This window comes from Mytilus californianus, unplaced genomic scaffold, assembly GCF_021869535.1.
Source record: "Mytilus californianus isolate M0D057914Y unplaced genomic scaffold, xbMytCali1.0.p SCAF_4, whole genome shotgun sequence".
NCBI lineage: Eukaryota > Metazoa > Mollusca > Bivalvia > Mytilida > Mytilidae > Mytilus > Mytilus californianus.
In genome coordinates this window covers 109,515,239-109,532,349 of record NW_026262690.1, presented here as the reverse complement: position 1 = coordinate 109,532,349, position 17,111 = coordinate 109,515,239, and the positions used below count along the sequence as shown (strand labels likewise).

The following is a 17,111-nucleotide window of genomic DNA, read 5'->3' as shown; positions in this document are numbered from 1 at the left end:
CTTTCAAAAGAAAAATCTTCAATGTTCTTACTTTAGTTTTTAGTCAAACATTTTACAACAAACATTATTTGTAGAATTTACAATAAAATATTATAGACAAGACATCCAAAACTACTGACAACATTCAAACAAAATAATAACATTTTTGTTTCAGATCTTTGATCGGTAATCACATTACATCTGTACAAGAAATGTTCCGAAATAATCAAGAACTCAGAGAGCTGTAAGAAAACAAACATTTTAATATTTCCATCAGTAGTATACAAAAACAACCTATTCAGCGTCAATAATCGGCAGAATATATTTTTCATTGGCAGTAGAAATGACTATTTAATTTTAATATTCCATCAGTGGTGCCACTGTTGGTTCTGCTAGTTTAACTTGGTATGACATAATAAGTATAAACATCAATTTTGATTTAAAAATGAATATAAGAAACAAAGAGTTACTCTCATGGTGATTATTATTTCAAATCCCACCATTCGTAACTGAGCATTAACAAACAAAACTATGATCTTAACATTGATAGGTTTAAGGATTAAATTTCACAAACAGATTCTTAAATGGACAAAAAGTATGGATATGGAAGTAAAATAAATGTTTGTAATATTAACAGAAAACCTCGTTAAGGTTGCTCGGGTGTCCTCCATCTTGGATTTTGAAGTAGCAGATATCAATTGGTCTAGATCTTTTATGTAATGTGTAAATTTTTAGAGTAGTATGTAATTCATGTGTAAGACTTTTAATGATTATTTAAAAAATATGTGTTTTATCATATTTATGACTGTATTTTTTTAAACAAATACAATATCTTTGTTGAAATATTTTTTTCAAGTTTGCAAAACAAGGGGAGATAACTCAAAAAGTAGGGGAGATAACCCAGAATAAAGTAATTTTATAATAGAAAGTGTTGTGAATTTACCTATTTTAATATGTTACAAGAAAACAAGTTCGGTGACCCTTTTTTTTTCTTTTTCTTAGCTTAAAGCATGTTATAAGTGCTACCTTCTCTCGTTTAATCTTAAAATTCTATGATGTAGTTTTCTTTTTATCACACAAAATTGGATTTTCCATGTATTAAATATACAAAATCTGACAATTTTGCACAACTTTTAGCTTGAAAAAAAGTCCGGTGACACAAGCTTTTTATTATATTTTTGAAAAAGCATGATAGAAACATCACTTTGACAAATTATTAAAAAAATCTTTGGATTTTAATGAACCCCCCTCCCAGCCACCTTAACTCAAGTTTTCCGTTCAACTTAAACTTTCACGGCTCATAGCTAGGAGAACAATAGAACTAAAAATACATATCGGCACAAAACCAGCTAAACGCCTTAACTGAGTAGTAAATCCCAACAAAAGTCAAGGTACTTTGAGAACACTGCAATACATATAACAATACAGAGAACAATTATACAGAAAAAATACAATCGTTTTGTTTCAGCTACTTGGGATTCAATAAGATAGCTACAATACAACAGGGAATATTTCAAGATTTGCCAGCACTCTATCGTCTGTATGTATACATTTTAATAATATTTTATTCAAACTAACAATAGAATTAAACAAGAACGACATGATGTTAACTATTCTCAATGAGCACAACATTATGCTTTGTTCCGTCAAACTTTGTGATTGGTCAGTGATATTTAAGAGTGAATTTGTAAAATAAGGGATTTTGTAAAAACCTTGAAATAATTAGTGAGTTTCAAAAATTTCTACCAGTTTCAGTGATTTTCCTGAATTCATTGAACTGTAAGATATGTAATACAATCCCTGCAAATGTTGTGAAGGATTTTGTAAAATCTCCAATAACAAATTTAAACATAGTATGAGGAATGTATTTTTCGTAATAAAGGTAGATCATTCAGCTTTTTGACAGTCACGCATATTTTTTACATCTCATCATTGAAAAATTACATACCTACGCTATTAATAATATTATACATAAAAGTTACTTTGTATTTGTTTCTTATCTAAATATTGGAGAAAGTTGTAAATGATTTATCTCGATGTGAGACCATTGTATCTAAGATCAAAACGAGGAAAGCATGACAATTTGTCAAGGAGACATTTGCCTGTTTGGTTCACTAATAATTGGAATGTAGTCCACAACTAAGTATGTTTTTACACATTAGCTGTCGTCAAATAGAAACAACGTTTCATATGTAGCATATATAAAAACACTTATATGAATTTTAGATTCCCTTTTTACTTATCAAACATGAAAGATCTACGATGATAATGTTTGACGTGTTTTCAAAGTTAAAATCAGATAGTGTGCCGGGTATTGTAATTATTCTCCCTAAGGACTTTTACTGTGTGTGCAAACATTTTAATATTCCGACTCAGCGTGTTGGTCTAACAAAAAAAAAGGTTCATACTCATATCACATTAATATATTATCGTACTGATATGCCTTTTTTACTTGCCACGTGAAAACTTGGCTTTATCCAGCCAACTCCTTACCTGTGTTGTTGTTTCACTTACGTTGGTAATCAGTCAATGTACTGCCCTTTATTTTTTTTTGGATAGATAATTTCTTTTATACTCTTAGTAATTACACGCTGAAGCAGTGAACATTTCACTAATTTTCGAACGAGGTAATACATAAAGCTTGTTTTGTCTTCTTATACTTCAGCAATATGTTCTACTATTTTATCATATTTTTCCTGGTTCCATATATCACATTTTAATTTTCCATCAGTTATTTAACAAAGAGAGGCAAATGATACAAATTAAGGGACATTGAAAACTTGGAACTGCTAATTTTGTATAAAATTTCCTGTGTAACTATTGTAGGCTTTTGTCTTTTTTTCAGGGAATTGTTTAAACAAAAGATTGATTATTTAAAATAAAATTCCTGAATTAAATCAGTGAAGTTATATAACAGTTATCCCAGATGCTTGTTAAAACCCAACAACAAATTGGCAGTATTTGGCAACAGCCTTTATTATTATTGTTTAGATTTATACATATTGTATATAAGTAATCTCAATATAAATGTATGTATGTGCCGCAGATCGCTGGCAATTTAACCGTCACTTGTATATCTGAAAATATAAGGTTACCGGCATATCGCTGATTATGGCAACCGTACTATCAAATATATATATAAATGACTACCACAGATTGTGGTAACTGCATATAATATTAGGACAATTTGGATCACCGTGGGATCACAGGTTAGGTATGAAAACCCTTACATTGTTCATTTGAAGTGAATGATACTATTTATAAAAGGAAATGTTTTTTGATGCAGCGAATTCTGCAATACGAGTACATTTGTAAGTCATTCTTTGACAACAGTTCTTTCAACATCAAGCGGAATTCTTCATATGTCCATTTTGCAAATACATGTAGGCGTCCAAAAATGTTAACTCATACATCACCTGAAAAAAAATATAAACCAAAGCAGTATCTAATTCTAAACATATTTACAAGAATTGCATGTTAAATATCAGTAACAAATTTGTTTACTGAAATTTTTGAGTATTGACGCTTTTTTCCGGCATTCATGTTTCAAAGATTGGATAACATTTATTTTATCTTGTTCCTTTAAATTTCAGTTGGTGTATGGAGTACAAATATAAGCCAATCAAAAGACACAACTCTGTGTCCACACTTGATTATATTTACGAAATAATCAATCAACAGGGCGGGATGGCGGTTTTTTTTGGTGTTATGTTTGAGTTCAATTGTCTTCTGCCTTCCTCCTTGGATCCAAAATTAAAAAGGCTCGTTACGTCAGATTTTAAGGTTCAATAACCACCAATGAGATAATGGTATAGTAAACTCATCCATAACCAAACAAGACATATAGGGTACAGCGCACCGTGATAACTGAATTTAAGTACAAGACTTAAATTCTATTATTAAAAAATTAGTCAATATCGTCATATATGGATTGCTCACAGGACAGTGGTATTGACTAAGAAAGTGATATTGACGGAGCCGTAGGCGAGGTCATTATAGCTGTCACAGTCAATACCACTGTCCTACGGGCATACCATGAATCACGATATTGTTCAAAAACTTTTATATGAATTTCATTTAAGAACCGTGTTTTTAAAAATTCTCATAAATTCAAATTGGTCAAAGCAAACTAGAGCTATTGTACGATTTCTATAGGAAAAAGTGTAGACCAGTCATATTGATAACTAAAAGACACTGTTATTCATTTAAGTGCATTTTTTTTTAAAGTTTTCTATTATATTATGAATAACGAAAATATGGTAAACAATTCAAAAACTTCAATATAAAATTGAAAACAGGAAAATGTTTAACTGACGTTTATCAAAGGGACATCACTCTTAACAGAGAACCCACGCCCACTGGTCACTAACATGTCAAAGTCCATTAACGACCGGTTTTCTGGTCCGTTTTTTTCTGTTAAAGACCGATGAATTTTTTTAATAAAGAATAAAGAATGTCATTTGGCCCCTTGTTATTTAATAAGAGAAGGTTATTCTTAACCGATATGAAATAATGTAAAGTAAATTTTGTATATCCCCAGTCCAAATTGAGGATTTTTTCAATTCAATGGTTTACCAAACTCCTGGAATTTCAGGGATTTTACAAATTATCTGTACAATATATACTTGATAACAAAACAAAATAAACGCAGTAGATGCCTTTTGAAAATACATTTGAGAATTTACAAATGTTATCACAGTTGGAGTTCAATGATAACACATCTTTCGTAAATGGAACAGTGGTTTAATATATCAAGGATTATTCACGTAATTTGCCAAAACATACCTGTGCCTAGTAAAATTAGCGTGTTTCTTTCTTTTATTATTATTCAATATTAGTTTGAGATGAACATCAGGAGATTTGGTATGATTTTCAATAATTATTACACAACCTTCTACTAGAGACCACATGAGCAAATTTTATACTGCATAGTAAGCTATAAAGGGCTTTAATAATGTAGAACGACTCAATCATGAAATAACCAACGGTATAGGTTATGCACGAAACAATTACCAAGAAAATATATATAGCATCAACCAACTACCACTGAAAAACTGTTATAATGACCTTAGACAATGATGTACAGAATGTGACAAAGTTAAACAAATTTGTATGATATCAACAAAGTACCGATCTGAGAAGTCTTGCAATTACTGAAGGTTAGGTCAAAGCCAACTACAACTAATAGACAAACCATGTTACCATGACTAAACTATTAATCACTAAATACCTAATAGATTTAATGTAAAGATGTAATAAACAGTTTGAAAAGACATTACCATTTGCAATCACAAAATATAGGTATCGTTATGATGTAGGACCGTACATTTAATTACTCAAATTTATATAGTTAGCCATACTTTGTCATGCTTTAACTTATTGATATCAAAACTAATATTTTTTGTACCAATGACACAATATTCTAATATATTATTCCATAGTTCAATTTATGACCTTTATGAATAAGTACATTGTACACGCAAAGGATTGATAATTAAAACTGCTTTTATCTAAATGAACGGGCTATATAAAAATCTTCATTGTAAAAATAGGAGTATGATATTCCTTTTGGAATATTTTTTTTAATTATTTTTATCAATGAAAGTAATTATTTAAAGATTTAAGTAATGTGAGGTAACGATTGTCTTAACAATCGAATAGTTATACATAGATTTGGTTCATTGAATATATGTATAGGACTCTGAACCGCGATGGTACTCCGAACCGCGATAGTGACGCTGAAGTGCAATGGTATAACGCTGAAGTGCAATGGTATAACGCTGAAGTGCGTTTTTGATCATGCCGAAGAGCAAAGGAGGCATTGTAACGCTATCTTGTCGATAGCTACGCCGAAGTGCGATGGTGGTACTTATGAAGTGCGATGGAATACATAAATCATATTTTCAATGATTTGTCAGGTTCGCATCGAGAAATAGGTCTATTTTTTTGTTAAAACTAGCTTTTCGTTGGATTTTTATGTCATGAAAAATAGTCTTTGCATTTCCAGTCCTCACTGTAACGTAGAAGTGTAGTATACACCGTACTTTTTAAAAATACTAGTATCTTAGAAAAAACAAGCTGTCGTACATACAATTGTTTAGAAATTGACACTACCTACAAAAGTTTTGTTTCCTTCAAAACCAGTACTGATTGCAAATATACTTCTTGGTTAGTCAGAACGAAACAAAATAAGTGATAAATACGGTTGATGTGAACGAGAACAAGGAATAAGATATATCACGGAATTTTGTTTTACTGCAAGTGGAGAAAATGTTGATTGTTGATATTTATATACTAACTTTTACAAAAATCAAGCTCTCATAATAATTTGACATCAGTTGATTTTTGAGATTGGACAAAATTGAACATCAACATCTCAAAAATGAAAAATGTTATCTGTTTCGTTTGATATTTTGTTATGTGATCTGAAGTATTTAGCGTCATGTCCAAAAGTAATAGATTTATATGAAGATAAAGTAAATATCACAATGAAAAGCCGAGAAAGACTTTGCGTGTTAATAAAATTGAGAATGGAAATAGGGAATGTGTCAAAAAAACAACAACCCGACCAAAGAGAAGACAACAGCCGAATGAGTCTTCAATGCAACGAGACACTCCCGTCCCCGGAGGCGTGCTTCAGCTGGACCCTAAACAAAAATGTATACTAGTTCAGTGATAATGGAAGTCATACTAAACTCACAAAATATAAACAAGAAACTAAAATTAAAAATCAAACAAGACTAACAAAGGCCAGAGGCTCCTGACTTGGGACAGGCGCAAAAATGCGGCGGGGTTAAACATGTTTTTTGAGATCTCAACCCTCTCCTATACCTCTAGCCAATGTAGAAAATACAAACACACAACAATACGCACAGTAAAACTCAGTTCAAAAGAAGTCCTAGTCCGATATCAGAATAGGTAACAAAAGATACTAAACAAAATGACAATGGTACATAAATTAACAAAGGACTACTAGCAGTTACTGACATGCCAGCTCCAGACCTCAATTAACCTGATTGAAAGATTATGTCTTCATCATATGAATATCAAGTACAATCCCTCCCGTTAGGGGTTTAGTATTATACCATCATAAAATATACGAGAAGACCATAACCCGTATCATGCCAACAACTGGTTTTAGAATAAATGTGTTTTATTTCCGATGCAAAGACCCTATAAGTGAATCAATGTTAAAGCCAAAATATGCAATCTTTAATGACATGACAGCAGAATCGTAACTTTATCCCATTAAATCCCATAAAACAGATCAACAAGCTTAAAGAAAGGTAGTTGGTCGTTAATGCATGCGTTTTTTTATTCACTTTTGATTGTTTCCCATTGTTAACAATGGTTAAGGCTATTAACTATTTAAACGATATTGGTTTTGATGATTGGTGCTTTCTGTAAAGAGATTTTAAATTTTGTTGGATAGCTGTATCAAAAGTCTACATGGCACATTTCCTAGTTAATTGTATTGCAATAAGTCATGTAATACCGACCACATTTAAAAAAAATAGAACCATATATAAAAAAGAAGATGTAATATAATTGCCAATGAGACAACTCTCAACAAGAGACCAAATGACACAGAAATTAACAACTATAGGTCACCGTACGGCCTTCAACAATGAGCAAAGCCCATACCGAATAGTCAGCTATAAAAAGCCCCGAAATGACAAATGTAAAACAATTAAAACGAGGAAACTAACGGCAGTCTATTTTGTTTCAGATATATAAACAATAATCAACTTACTTCAGTACAACAAAGAACGTTTGAAAACCTGCCAGCGCTATATGAGCTGTACGTATACATTGTTATAATATTTTATTAGAAATTGACGTAAAATAAATGTCCTTTCCAATCATGGTATATATATATAATGTTATATCTATATATATAATATTCATTACTATTAATGAATTTGGCTATCTGGCGTTCTGTCGGCCAAAAATGCAGCTTTGACTGACCCTGTTATTTAGACTTGATAGTATATGAATCAGCACGAATGTCTAAACTTAAAATAATAATAGAAACGATATTGATACATAGCTTTTAAATCATATATAGGTAGCACGCATTGTAGTCGTAGCTTGTTCACTTACCCTTTTTGAATTTCTCGTTTAGAAGAAAAAAGAAGACATAAAGTGTGCAATTAAAAATCGTAATTCCAGTAACACAGGAATCATGTCATAAAAAAAGACGACAAAAAAGACATATAATGACAAACAACTACACAGAAAACTAAAGCTTAAGCGAACGAACCCTACTGAAAACTGTTGACCTTTAATATGATTGAAAATCGGGCGTGTCTAGTGCAGAAGAAATGGTACCATTTCATTTTTTTAGTTGAGAAATTATATGTCAGCGAAACGTATTTAGTTCGGGTATTAAAATGCAATTCAACCAATGAAGGTATGAATATGGAAGTTATACTTTTCCCTGGTAGAGATTACAAAAATATTATCCTAAAATGTACATTCATGAAGAACATTTTCACTTAAATGTAACGAGACTACAATTCTATATCATTTCTTTTGAAAGAAGCAAATAGATGCTACTATTAGAATATAATATAAAAGTTAAGAAGGTACAGAAACAAAAACAGTTAAACAAATAAGAGCAACGCTCTAAATGAAAGAGGGACGAAAGATACCAGAGGGAAAGTCAAACTCATAGATCGAAAACAAACTGACAACGCCATGGCCAAAATTAAAAAGACAAACCGACCAATAATAGTATAGATGACACAACATAGAAAACTAAAGACTAAGCAACACGAACCCCACCAAACACTGGGGGTTATCTCAGGTGCTCCGGAAGGGTAAGCAGATCCTGCTCCACATGTGGCACCCGTCGTGTTGCTTATGTTATTACAAATCCGGTAAATAGTCTAATTCGGTAGGTCACATTCTTGAAAAGGGAAGGGTATTGTTGTTACGACATAAGGAACATATCCTATATCATCTGTGAAACGTTTATTCCATAACGGTCAACCAACTCTTGATGGCGTCCGTAAAATTTACGAAGGGATGATTTCAACTTCACCATTTGGAACTCTTGGTTTAATAGCTTCCTTGTGAGCCGCAATCCTCTATCAAGGAAATCATGATAGGAAATACAAGCCCGGGAATATCGTATCAATTGGGAGATATATACTCCGTATGCAGGCGCTGCTGGAATGTAGAAAGTTACAAAAGAATAACCAAACATTTAAATTGAATGAAGTACACATTAATTTATAGAAAATATGTTCTATGGAATATGCTATGTCAACTACTATAACACACAACTTATATGCAACCTCATATTATTAAGGAAACGATAAAACAATGTTATTCATAAATGAAGTCTCACAAATCTAAAAAATGATGCATTCAATCGTTATTTCTTATCTAAAGTTTATTGATGTAATATGAAACAATCAACACTAAAATGAACATTTGCGTAAATGGCGCTGTAAGTAGTGATGACGCGGTTGAATTAATTTACCATAACACGTTTTTGAATTGAAATACTGCGGCACCAAATAAAAGCAAAGGGATGCAAATGAAATTATTATTTAATTGTATGATTGAACCTGCACAAAGAACTTGAAATACATACCTGAATTTTATGATACTTATGTATATTAATACTTAAAGCATCTTATCATTTTGTCTCTAGACAACTGCGAGTAAACAGCATATCTGTTATTGAAGATAACACCTTCATGAATCTCACAGGATTGGTTGGGTTGTAAGTACTTTTCTGTATAAACTTTATATGCTTTTACAAGAATAACTTTTAAAATAGTTGAATGACTTCTGATGTGTCGAGTTAAATGAAATTCCATGTACATTCCGCATTATCTTAATTGCACAATCGTTGTATTCTCAACAAAAATTAAATAAGGCGATACAAGGACTAAATAACATTCTTTTCAGTACAAACCATAAAAACAGATTATTCAACAATGGTTTACTAACAAAACTGAAAACTCCAGATTCAACAAAATTGAAAACACCAAAAACAGATGGGTGCTTTCATACGTAAGCATTAATGGTTTCACCAATGGCACCGCCAAATGATAATCGATCTATTAGTGTGTATGTCACGGACGTACACTCACTTATTTGAATATAAAATGTAGCAAATCCTTTGTAATCTTTGTCATTTATAATGGTCAAGTCACCTATAAAGTCGTCAGTTGAGCTTTAAAAATATGGTTGAAACGGAAACTCATACGAAATCATTGTTTCGAGGTTTCAATTTAAGCTTGCTGCCGTTATCATACAAAGCCAGCTATCGAAAATCAAGAATTCTGTATCAAAAAGGTAATTGGTTTTGACACAAAACAACGACAAGAGAAAACCTCACATTATGTACCACAGAATACATTTAGAACATTCGTATACAAACGTTTAATGAGATACTAATGTTTGAATGTGTCCGCAAAACAGTGCTGAGTAAGACACAACTTACATCCTAATTTACATTTGGTCTTAGGGTGAGAAAATTTACATGACCGTTTATATAGGAATTTTGTAATGTTTCGGGTTAACTGAGAATCAATTACCAATATTGTTTTTGTGTAATGCGTAATTAAATTATTTGACTTAAGAACTGTTATTCTAAGAACGATTTGCTGAACCTTTTTGTATGGTTGTGTTGCTCTGTCTTTCGTTGACTGTGTAGTGTTTTCTCTTTTCGACATAAGTCTTTTAATTTTTTGCCATGGTGTTGCTAGTTTGTCTTCGTCTTTCTCGTGAGTTTTAATGTCCCTTTGGAACCTACCACCTCTTTTGTAGTTGTATATACATGTGTATAACCCAACTAAAAAAAGATTAGAAAAGTATTGCTTACATTTTAAATAAAATTTCAACACAAATTAGGCCAAGTTAGGCACCCATTACACACGTTCTTGACATATACAATTATATTCTGAAAAAAAATCTCATGCTCTAAGGACAAGCTCTGTTTTGTTATTAGCACTATTATTGAAAATATGTTAAAAATTGGAGATACACTTGTTGTTTTCATTTAATATTGTCTCCAAAACTTATTTCTTGATTACAGATACAAAATTACAAATAAGGCAAATATCAATAAGAAAAAGTTCATGAGCCGAACATTAATCTTCAGTTTGCAAAGATTGTGTGCAAGATTTTTATTTTGAATGTCTATTTATCTATAACAATAAACATTGCTGACAATTTGTTATTTATAACGGATGACATACATGTATGTGTCGAGTTTTGTGATTGGACAAAAACACAGAGATGTCAGTAAATATTCAGGAAACTGCAAGGGTATCTACGACATTTTTTCACACCAAAATGTTTTATAAACCATTGCAAATTATAATTTGTACAAAATGATAACATGTACACAACTCAGATACCATATGAGTAGGGTAAAGTATTTTATTAAAAAGGAAGAGGTAAAATTATCCTGTAAGATTTCAGTACCTAATAAATTGTGCAACTTTTAAATAAAGATAATGAAAACAGCAGACACGCTTCAGCCGGCAAACACTGCAAAATATAAAATTAATTATTAACTTCCGTTATAAAGAACAGCTTTCATTGTTTTGTTTCAGACTTTTGGACTATAATCGAATAACTGCAATACAACGAGGAATGTTTCGAGGACTACCAGCGCTCCGTACTATGTATGTTCATATATTTATTACAATCTGTTTGACAACATTTAATCCAAAGCAAATTTGAAATATGACCAAAAGTCAGTCAGTTTACTGCTATTTATAATAACTGCTTTCTGAAACCCAATAGGAAAACCCATGGTAATTAAGCTGAATTCTTTATTATTGCTGGACACGCGCGCCTAGCACATAGCTCATCTCAAGCTGCAGTTTAAATTGAAGGTCACGTGAATACAGATCTAACACGGTTGAATTATTTACTGACAAGTCAATAATAATTCAGCAATTTGTTTAAATCGTAGCTAATGCCTCCTTACACATCACATTTACAAATTAAAACCCATAAATTCTATGAGCGTTATTCAAAATAATAAGACGAGTGTTACAAATTGAAACTATGTAAGGAATATTATGATATGGTCGTCACATAGCAATTCTGTAGTGGGGATAACAAACCATCGTTTTTCGAAAAATGTTAACATTTAAACAACATTTATCTCGGTGAAGTGATCAGATAAAAGCCTGCTGATTTCAACAGTGCTAACGCCCTATTCATATATAATCCGGTTCGCCAAATTGTTAGTGGCGATCTGAACATTGTCAATAACACTTTTCTGCGGAATGTGCTATCCAACAATCAATTATTTGAATATACAACTTCATAATACTGATGAATTCAATCGAGAATTATGCTAGTCAATGGGATAAACGCACCAATGAAGACGTAAATACTCTTTCAGGGTGGGTTAAAGCAGTGAGGTTGTTATTACAAATTGAAATAAAAACGAATGAACGTGTATATGAATACACATGCTGCATAGATCTTTAAAGACCCAAATGTTGATACGTTCATGTCCTACCTGCATGTTTCCCCCGCCAATTAAGCCACAAACAAATCGTTTGTTGCCTGGTGTAAATCACATTACATATACTGCATTTAAAGAAATAAGATATTGATAATTCACTTGAAAACCCCTCGTAGATGAGTTTAAATCAATACTTTGTTTTTGTAATTCTCATTCCCCTGGATTGATTTAATGTCACGAGTTCATAAGTTATAGATAAGTAGACGAATGGTGTTAATATCGGAAAACAGAGTAATAAAATTGAGAATGGAAATGAGGAATGTGTCAAAAAGACAACAACCCGACCATAGAGCAGACAACAGCCGAAGGCCACCAATGGGTCTTCAATGCAGCGAGAAACTTCCGAACCCGAATGCGTCCTTCAGCTGGCCCCTCAACAAATATGTCCAGAGGCGTCCTTCAGCTGGCCCCCTCAACAAATATGTTTACTAGTTCAGTGATAATGGACGTCACACTTAACTCCAATTTATACACAAGAAACTAAAATTAAAAATCATACAAGACTAACAAAGGCCAGAGGCTCCTGACTTTGGACATGCGCAAAAATGCAGTGGGATGAAACATGTTTTTTGAGATCTCAAACCACTCCCTATACCTCTAGCCAATGTAAAAAATACAAACACACAACAATACGCACAGCAAAACTCAGTTTAAGAGAAGTCCGAGTCCGATGTCAGAATAGGTAACAAAAGAAAATAAAGAAAATGACAATAATACATAAATTAACAAAAGACTACTAGCAGTCACTGACATGCCAGCTCCAGACCTCAATTAAACTGATTGAAAGATTATGTCATCATCATATGAATATCAAGCACAATCCCTCCCGTTAGGGGTTTAGTATCATATCATCATAAAATATATGAGAAGAACATAACCCGTATCATGCCAACAACTGGTTTTAGAATAAATGTGTTTAATTCCGATGCAAAGACCCTATAAGTGAATCAATATTAAAGCCAAAATATGCAATCTTTAATGACCTGACAACAGTATCGTAACTATATCCCTTCTTATTAAGTCTGTTTCGAGGTTTTGTTAGCTTTTGAGGTGAATACTGACATTTTTGTGCTTTGTAAAGAATATTACCATAAAAGATTGGATGTCAAATACCTGAACGTATAAGATGTCTGCATGTTGAGTTATATTTACGAATGATGTCCTTGTACCGATGATAAGATTATGTAAATGTTTTGATTAGTTTGTGATATCGAAAACCCTGGTGTAATTATTTTTCAGCCATACATGAATTTCTCTCGCTAAAATCTAATACGTTGTTACATACACGAGCGAATCGAACAAGTTGAGATATATAAACACCACAAGATGGTGACAAGGGAACGTCACCATCTAAAAATGGATAATTAACGATAGGAAATGAAAAAATCATCTCTTTTATCATAAATTTTTGTATTAAGCTTCCCGTTAATGATAGAGATATCAAGATCGAGGAAAGGGCAGTGGTCATTGTTAGTATTAACTTATTTAAAGTAAGTTCAACAGGATAAATTTCTTTAGTATACATACTGACGTCGTCATTATTGAGAGCCAATATATCATCAAAATATCTAAAAGTATTGTCAAATTTTTGTATAAGATGTTGTTTCGATGAGTCTTTGCTGATTTTAGTCATAAATTGTAACTCATAACAATACAAAAACAGGTCCGCAATAAGTGGTGCACAGTTAGTCCTCATTGGAATTCCGATAACCTGACGATATACGGTATCTCCAAAGCGAACAAAAATGTTATCTAGTAAAAATTCTAGGGCAGATATAGTATCAAAGCATGTCTAATTGACATAGTTCTTTTGTTTGTTGCTACTAAAAAATGACCTAAAAGAGTTTGAACATATGTATTCGCATTCTGACTTTTTAAATGCCCATTTTATTAGGTGTGTGAATTTTTTCTTAATAAGAATATGAGGCAAAGTGGTATATAGGGTAGAAAAATCAAAACTTTGAACAGATTCAAAATCACCAATTTATGCATGCAATTTATCAAGTACTTCCAACGAATTTTTGACACTTCAAAAGTAATTAATTCCACTATTTTCAAAGGCCTTATTTGAACAATTTATTATCAGGTTTTTTATTGTACCAAGTGTACTAGAAAGTAGAATAGACAATTTAGTAGTGGAACAATGGCTTAGAGACGAAATAAATCTATATTTGTAAGGTGTTTTGTGTAGCTTCGGAAGCCAGTAAATAGTTGGAACTTTCATTGTATTTGGTATATAGCGGCTGAAATCCCCCATTGGAAACGATAGCAAAAGTTAAAAAAAACATTAGCATTTGTTTTAAAATTCGGAATTCAAGAATTACTTCACACCAACGGGAAAAGAGACCACAATATATTTGAAAACAACGCAAACAGTATATAAGTGTCGAAAATAAGCAACTAAATTTTATATAAAAACGGCGAACTTTTAACAAACTAACGGACAAAAATATCACAATTTATCTAATTATATAGAAAACATTTTTTTTTCGTTTCAGATGGTTGAATAGCAATCAAATTACTACAATAAAACCAGGAACGTTTGCAGACCTTCCAGCGCTATCTAATCTGTATGTAAAAAGTTTTACAATATTGTATTCACAGGCAAAAAAAACATCGAAACACTTTATAAATGGCATGAGTCCGAAGCGATTTTCTGGAATTACATTCATCAGGAACGAATATTTACTTTTACAAGTATCATAAATTTAGTTGGATCTAAATGTTTTCAAAACAGACTGCATAACAGAATCATACGTGGGAACATTGAATATGTAGACTTTTAGATCGTTTTTGAAAATATTTAAAAAGAAATAATATATTTGTTTTATGTTCTATGATTCCAACTATAAAACTATTTCTATATGTATATACAAAACAATCAGTTATCCAATGGATTAACTGACACGCAAATTAAATAAGATAAAAAATTGATTTAGACTCAACGTGTAATAAAACGAGTTTCGTGTCATGACAATGTTAAAGAAAGTTCTGAACCAATTATATGCTTATATACTAACGTATGTCATCTGTGCACGTTTTGTTTTTAAATATATTACGATTCAATATCGTATAACTGACACAGAATATTGAATTTTGTGATACACAAAGGCAACAGTAGTATACCGCCGTTCAAAGGTTATTAATTGATTGAGAGCAAACAAATCCGGGTTATAAACTCAAACCAAACGAAACACATCAACTATAAGAGGAGAAACAACGGAACAACAGAAACACTGAAGTGCAACAAAAACAAACGCAAACATACATAAAAACGAACTATTTGAAAACAACAGCCATAGTCCTGATATAGTACAGGATATTTTAAGAAAAAATTGTGGATTGAGCCTGGTTTTATGACTAGCCAAATCTCCCGCTTATATCCATATGGCAATGTTAAAAAATTACGTTAAAATGACAACACTACATGACAGAAACACAACACAAACAAACGCAAAAACACTCAGCCCAGAGAAACGAACAAACAAATAGTATAATTATAGTTGTTGCAACATGTAAACCGCAGAATAACAACGAACATCTTCCATTAACGGCAGCACAGGACATCACAAACAGTGACGTATTTTTGTAATGAATATATAATCTTGAAATTCATACAATTATTTTCATAATACTATAACAAACAATGATCATGATTATCACGGTATAAGAAACAACCTTAAACTTTAGCTGCTAAAAAGCTTTTCGGTTAAGGTGCACAAATTTATCGATCATGACCTTGATAAGAAATCAAACAGCCTCGTGAAGAACGTGTTGTACATTTCTTTCAGTTTGTATATTTCCCATGCTTTTACTTGAGAGTCCGTAAATGAATTGGACATTGTTTTTCTTTCAGTGTCAATTAGTAATATCTTTCTTCAAGTTTTGTATACTTTAATGTCTATCCAGGATTTCTCCTTTTCACTTGTTATTTACGAGATGTCAATGCTAAGGTCACTGCATACAGAAAAGCTGTTGTCGAGTTGGATAAGATAATGGGGATCAAAAATTTCAAAAGTAGTTTGTTTTCGAAAATTTGGACATGAAAGAGAATTGTTTTATTACAAGCAAGGCTATGAAAACATGTTTTATAGTAAACAAACCAATCAAGTATATAACACCAATTAGTTTTTCGTAATATTTTAAAGATCAAGTACAATTACCTTGAAATCATATACCAAAATTCCAATCATCCGCAATTTATGTAAACGTTCACCAGCATTTACAATTTTATATGACCTTCCACTGTTTTAATTCTAGCGCAACTTATGAGTCTTTTTGAGACAAAATGTGCGTTTTGCATACCTAATTGTAACTCTGATATCGTTGGAGAGCTTTTATAATTTAAATTTGCGACCATATGATGTGTTGAAATAATTATAAAATTATCGCTGGCTCAAAATATCAGCATTTTCTGTTCATCATAAATGAGAGTGATTTTGCAACCCAAACACATTTTGTTCGTCACCATTTTGTCATAAAAAGATCCAAAATATATTTATATGCAGTTTTTGCCTGATATTGATATGCAAGACAGCCCGGCGAAAGATAAATCTGAGAACACTTCTGCTACGTGCTTGATAGGCCTATGCGCACTAATTGCGCCCCTTTAATAGCAGATCTA

The 17,111-nt window shown here is 31.9% G+C and overlaps 2 protein-coding genes across 5 annotated transcripts in view; one reads left to right on the top strand and one right to left on the bottom strand.

Moving 5' to 3' along the window:
* Positions 1–17,111, bottom strand: part of LOC127739083 (cytochrome P450 2C29-like) — a 480,581-nt gene that overhangs the window by 245,527 nt on the left and 217,943 nt on the right. The gene's annotated exons all lie outside the window — the stretch shown is intronic.
* Positions 159–15,258, top strand: LOC127739090 (SLIT and NTRK-like protein 6). The gene is made up of 6 exons (XM_052250684.1): positions 159–223; positions 1,448–1,519; positions 7,709–7,780; positions 9,644–9,715; positions 11,559–11,630; positions 14,986–15,258. Exons 1-6 carry the CDS (start codon positions 192–194, stop codon positions 15,191–15,193), a joined length of 528 nt encoding a protein of 175 aa, XP_052106644.1. The 5' UTR covers positions 159–191; the 3' UTR covers positions 15,194–15,258.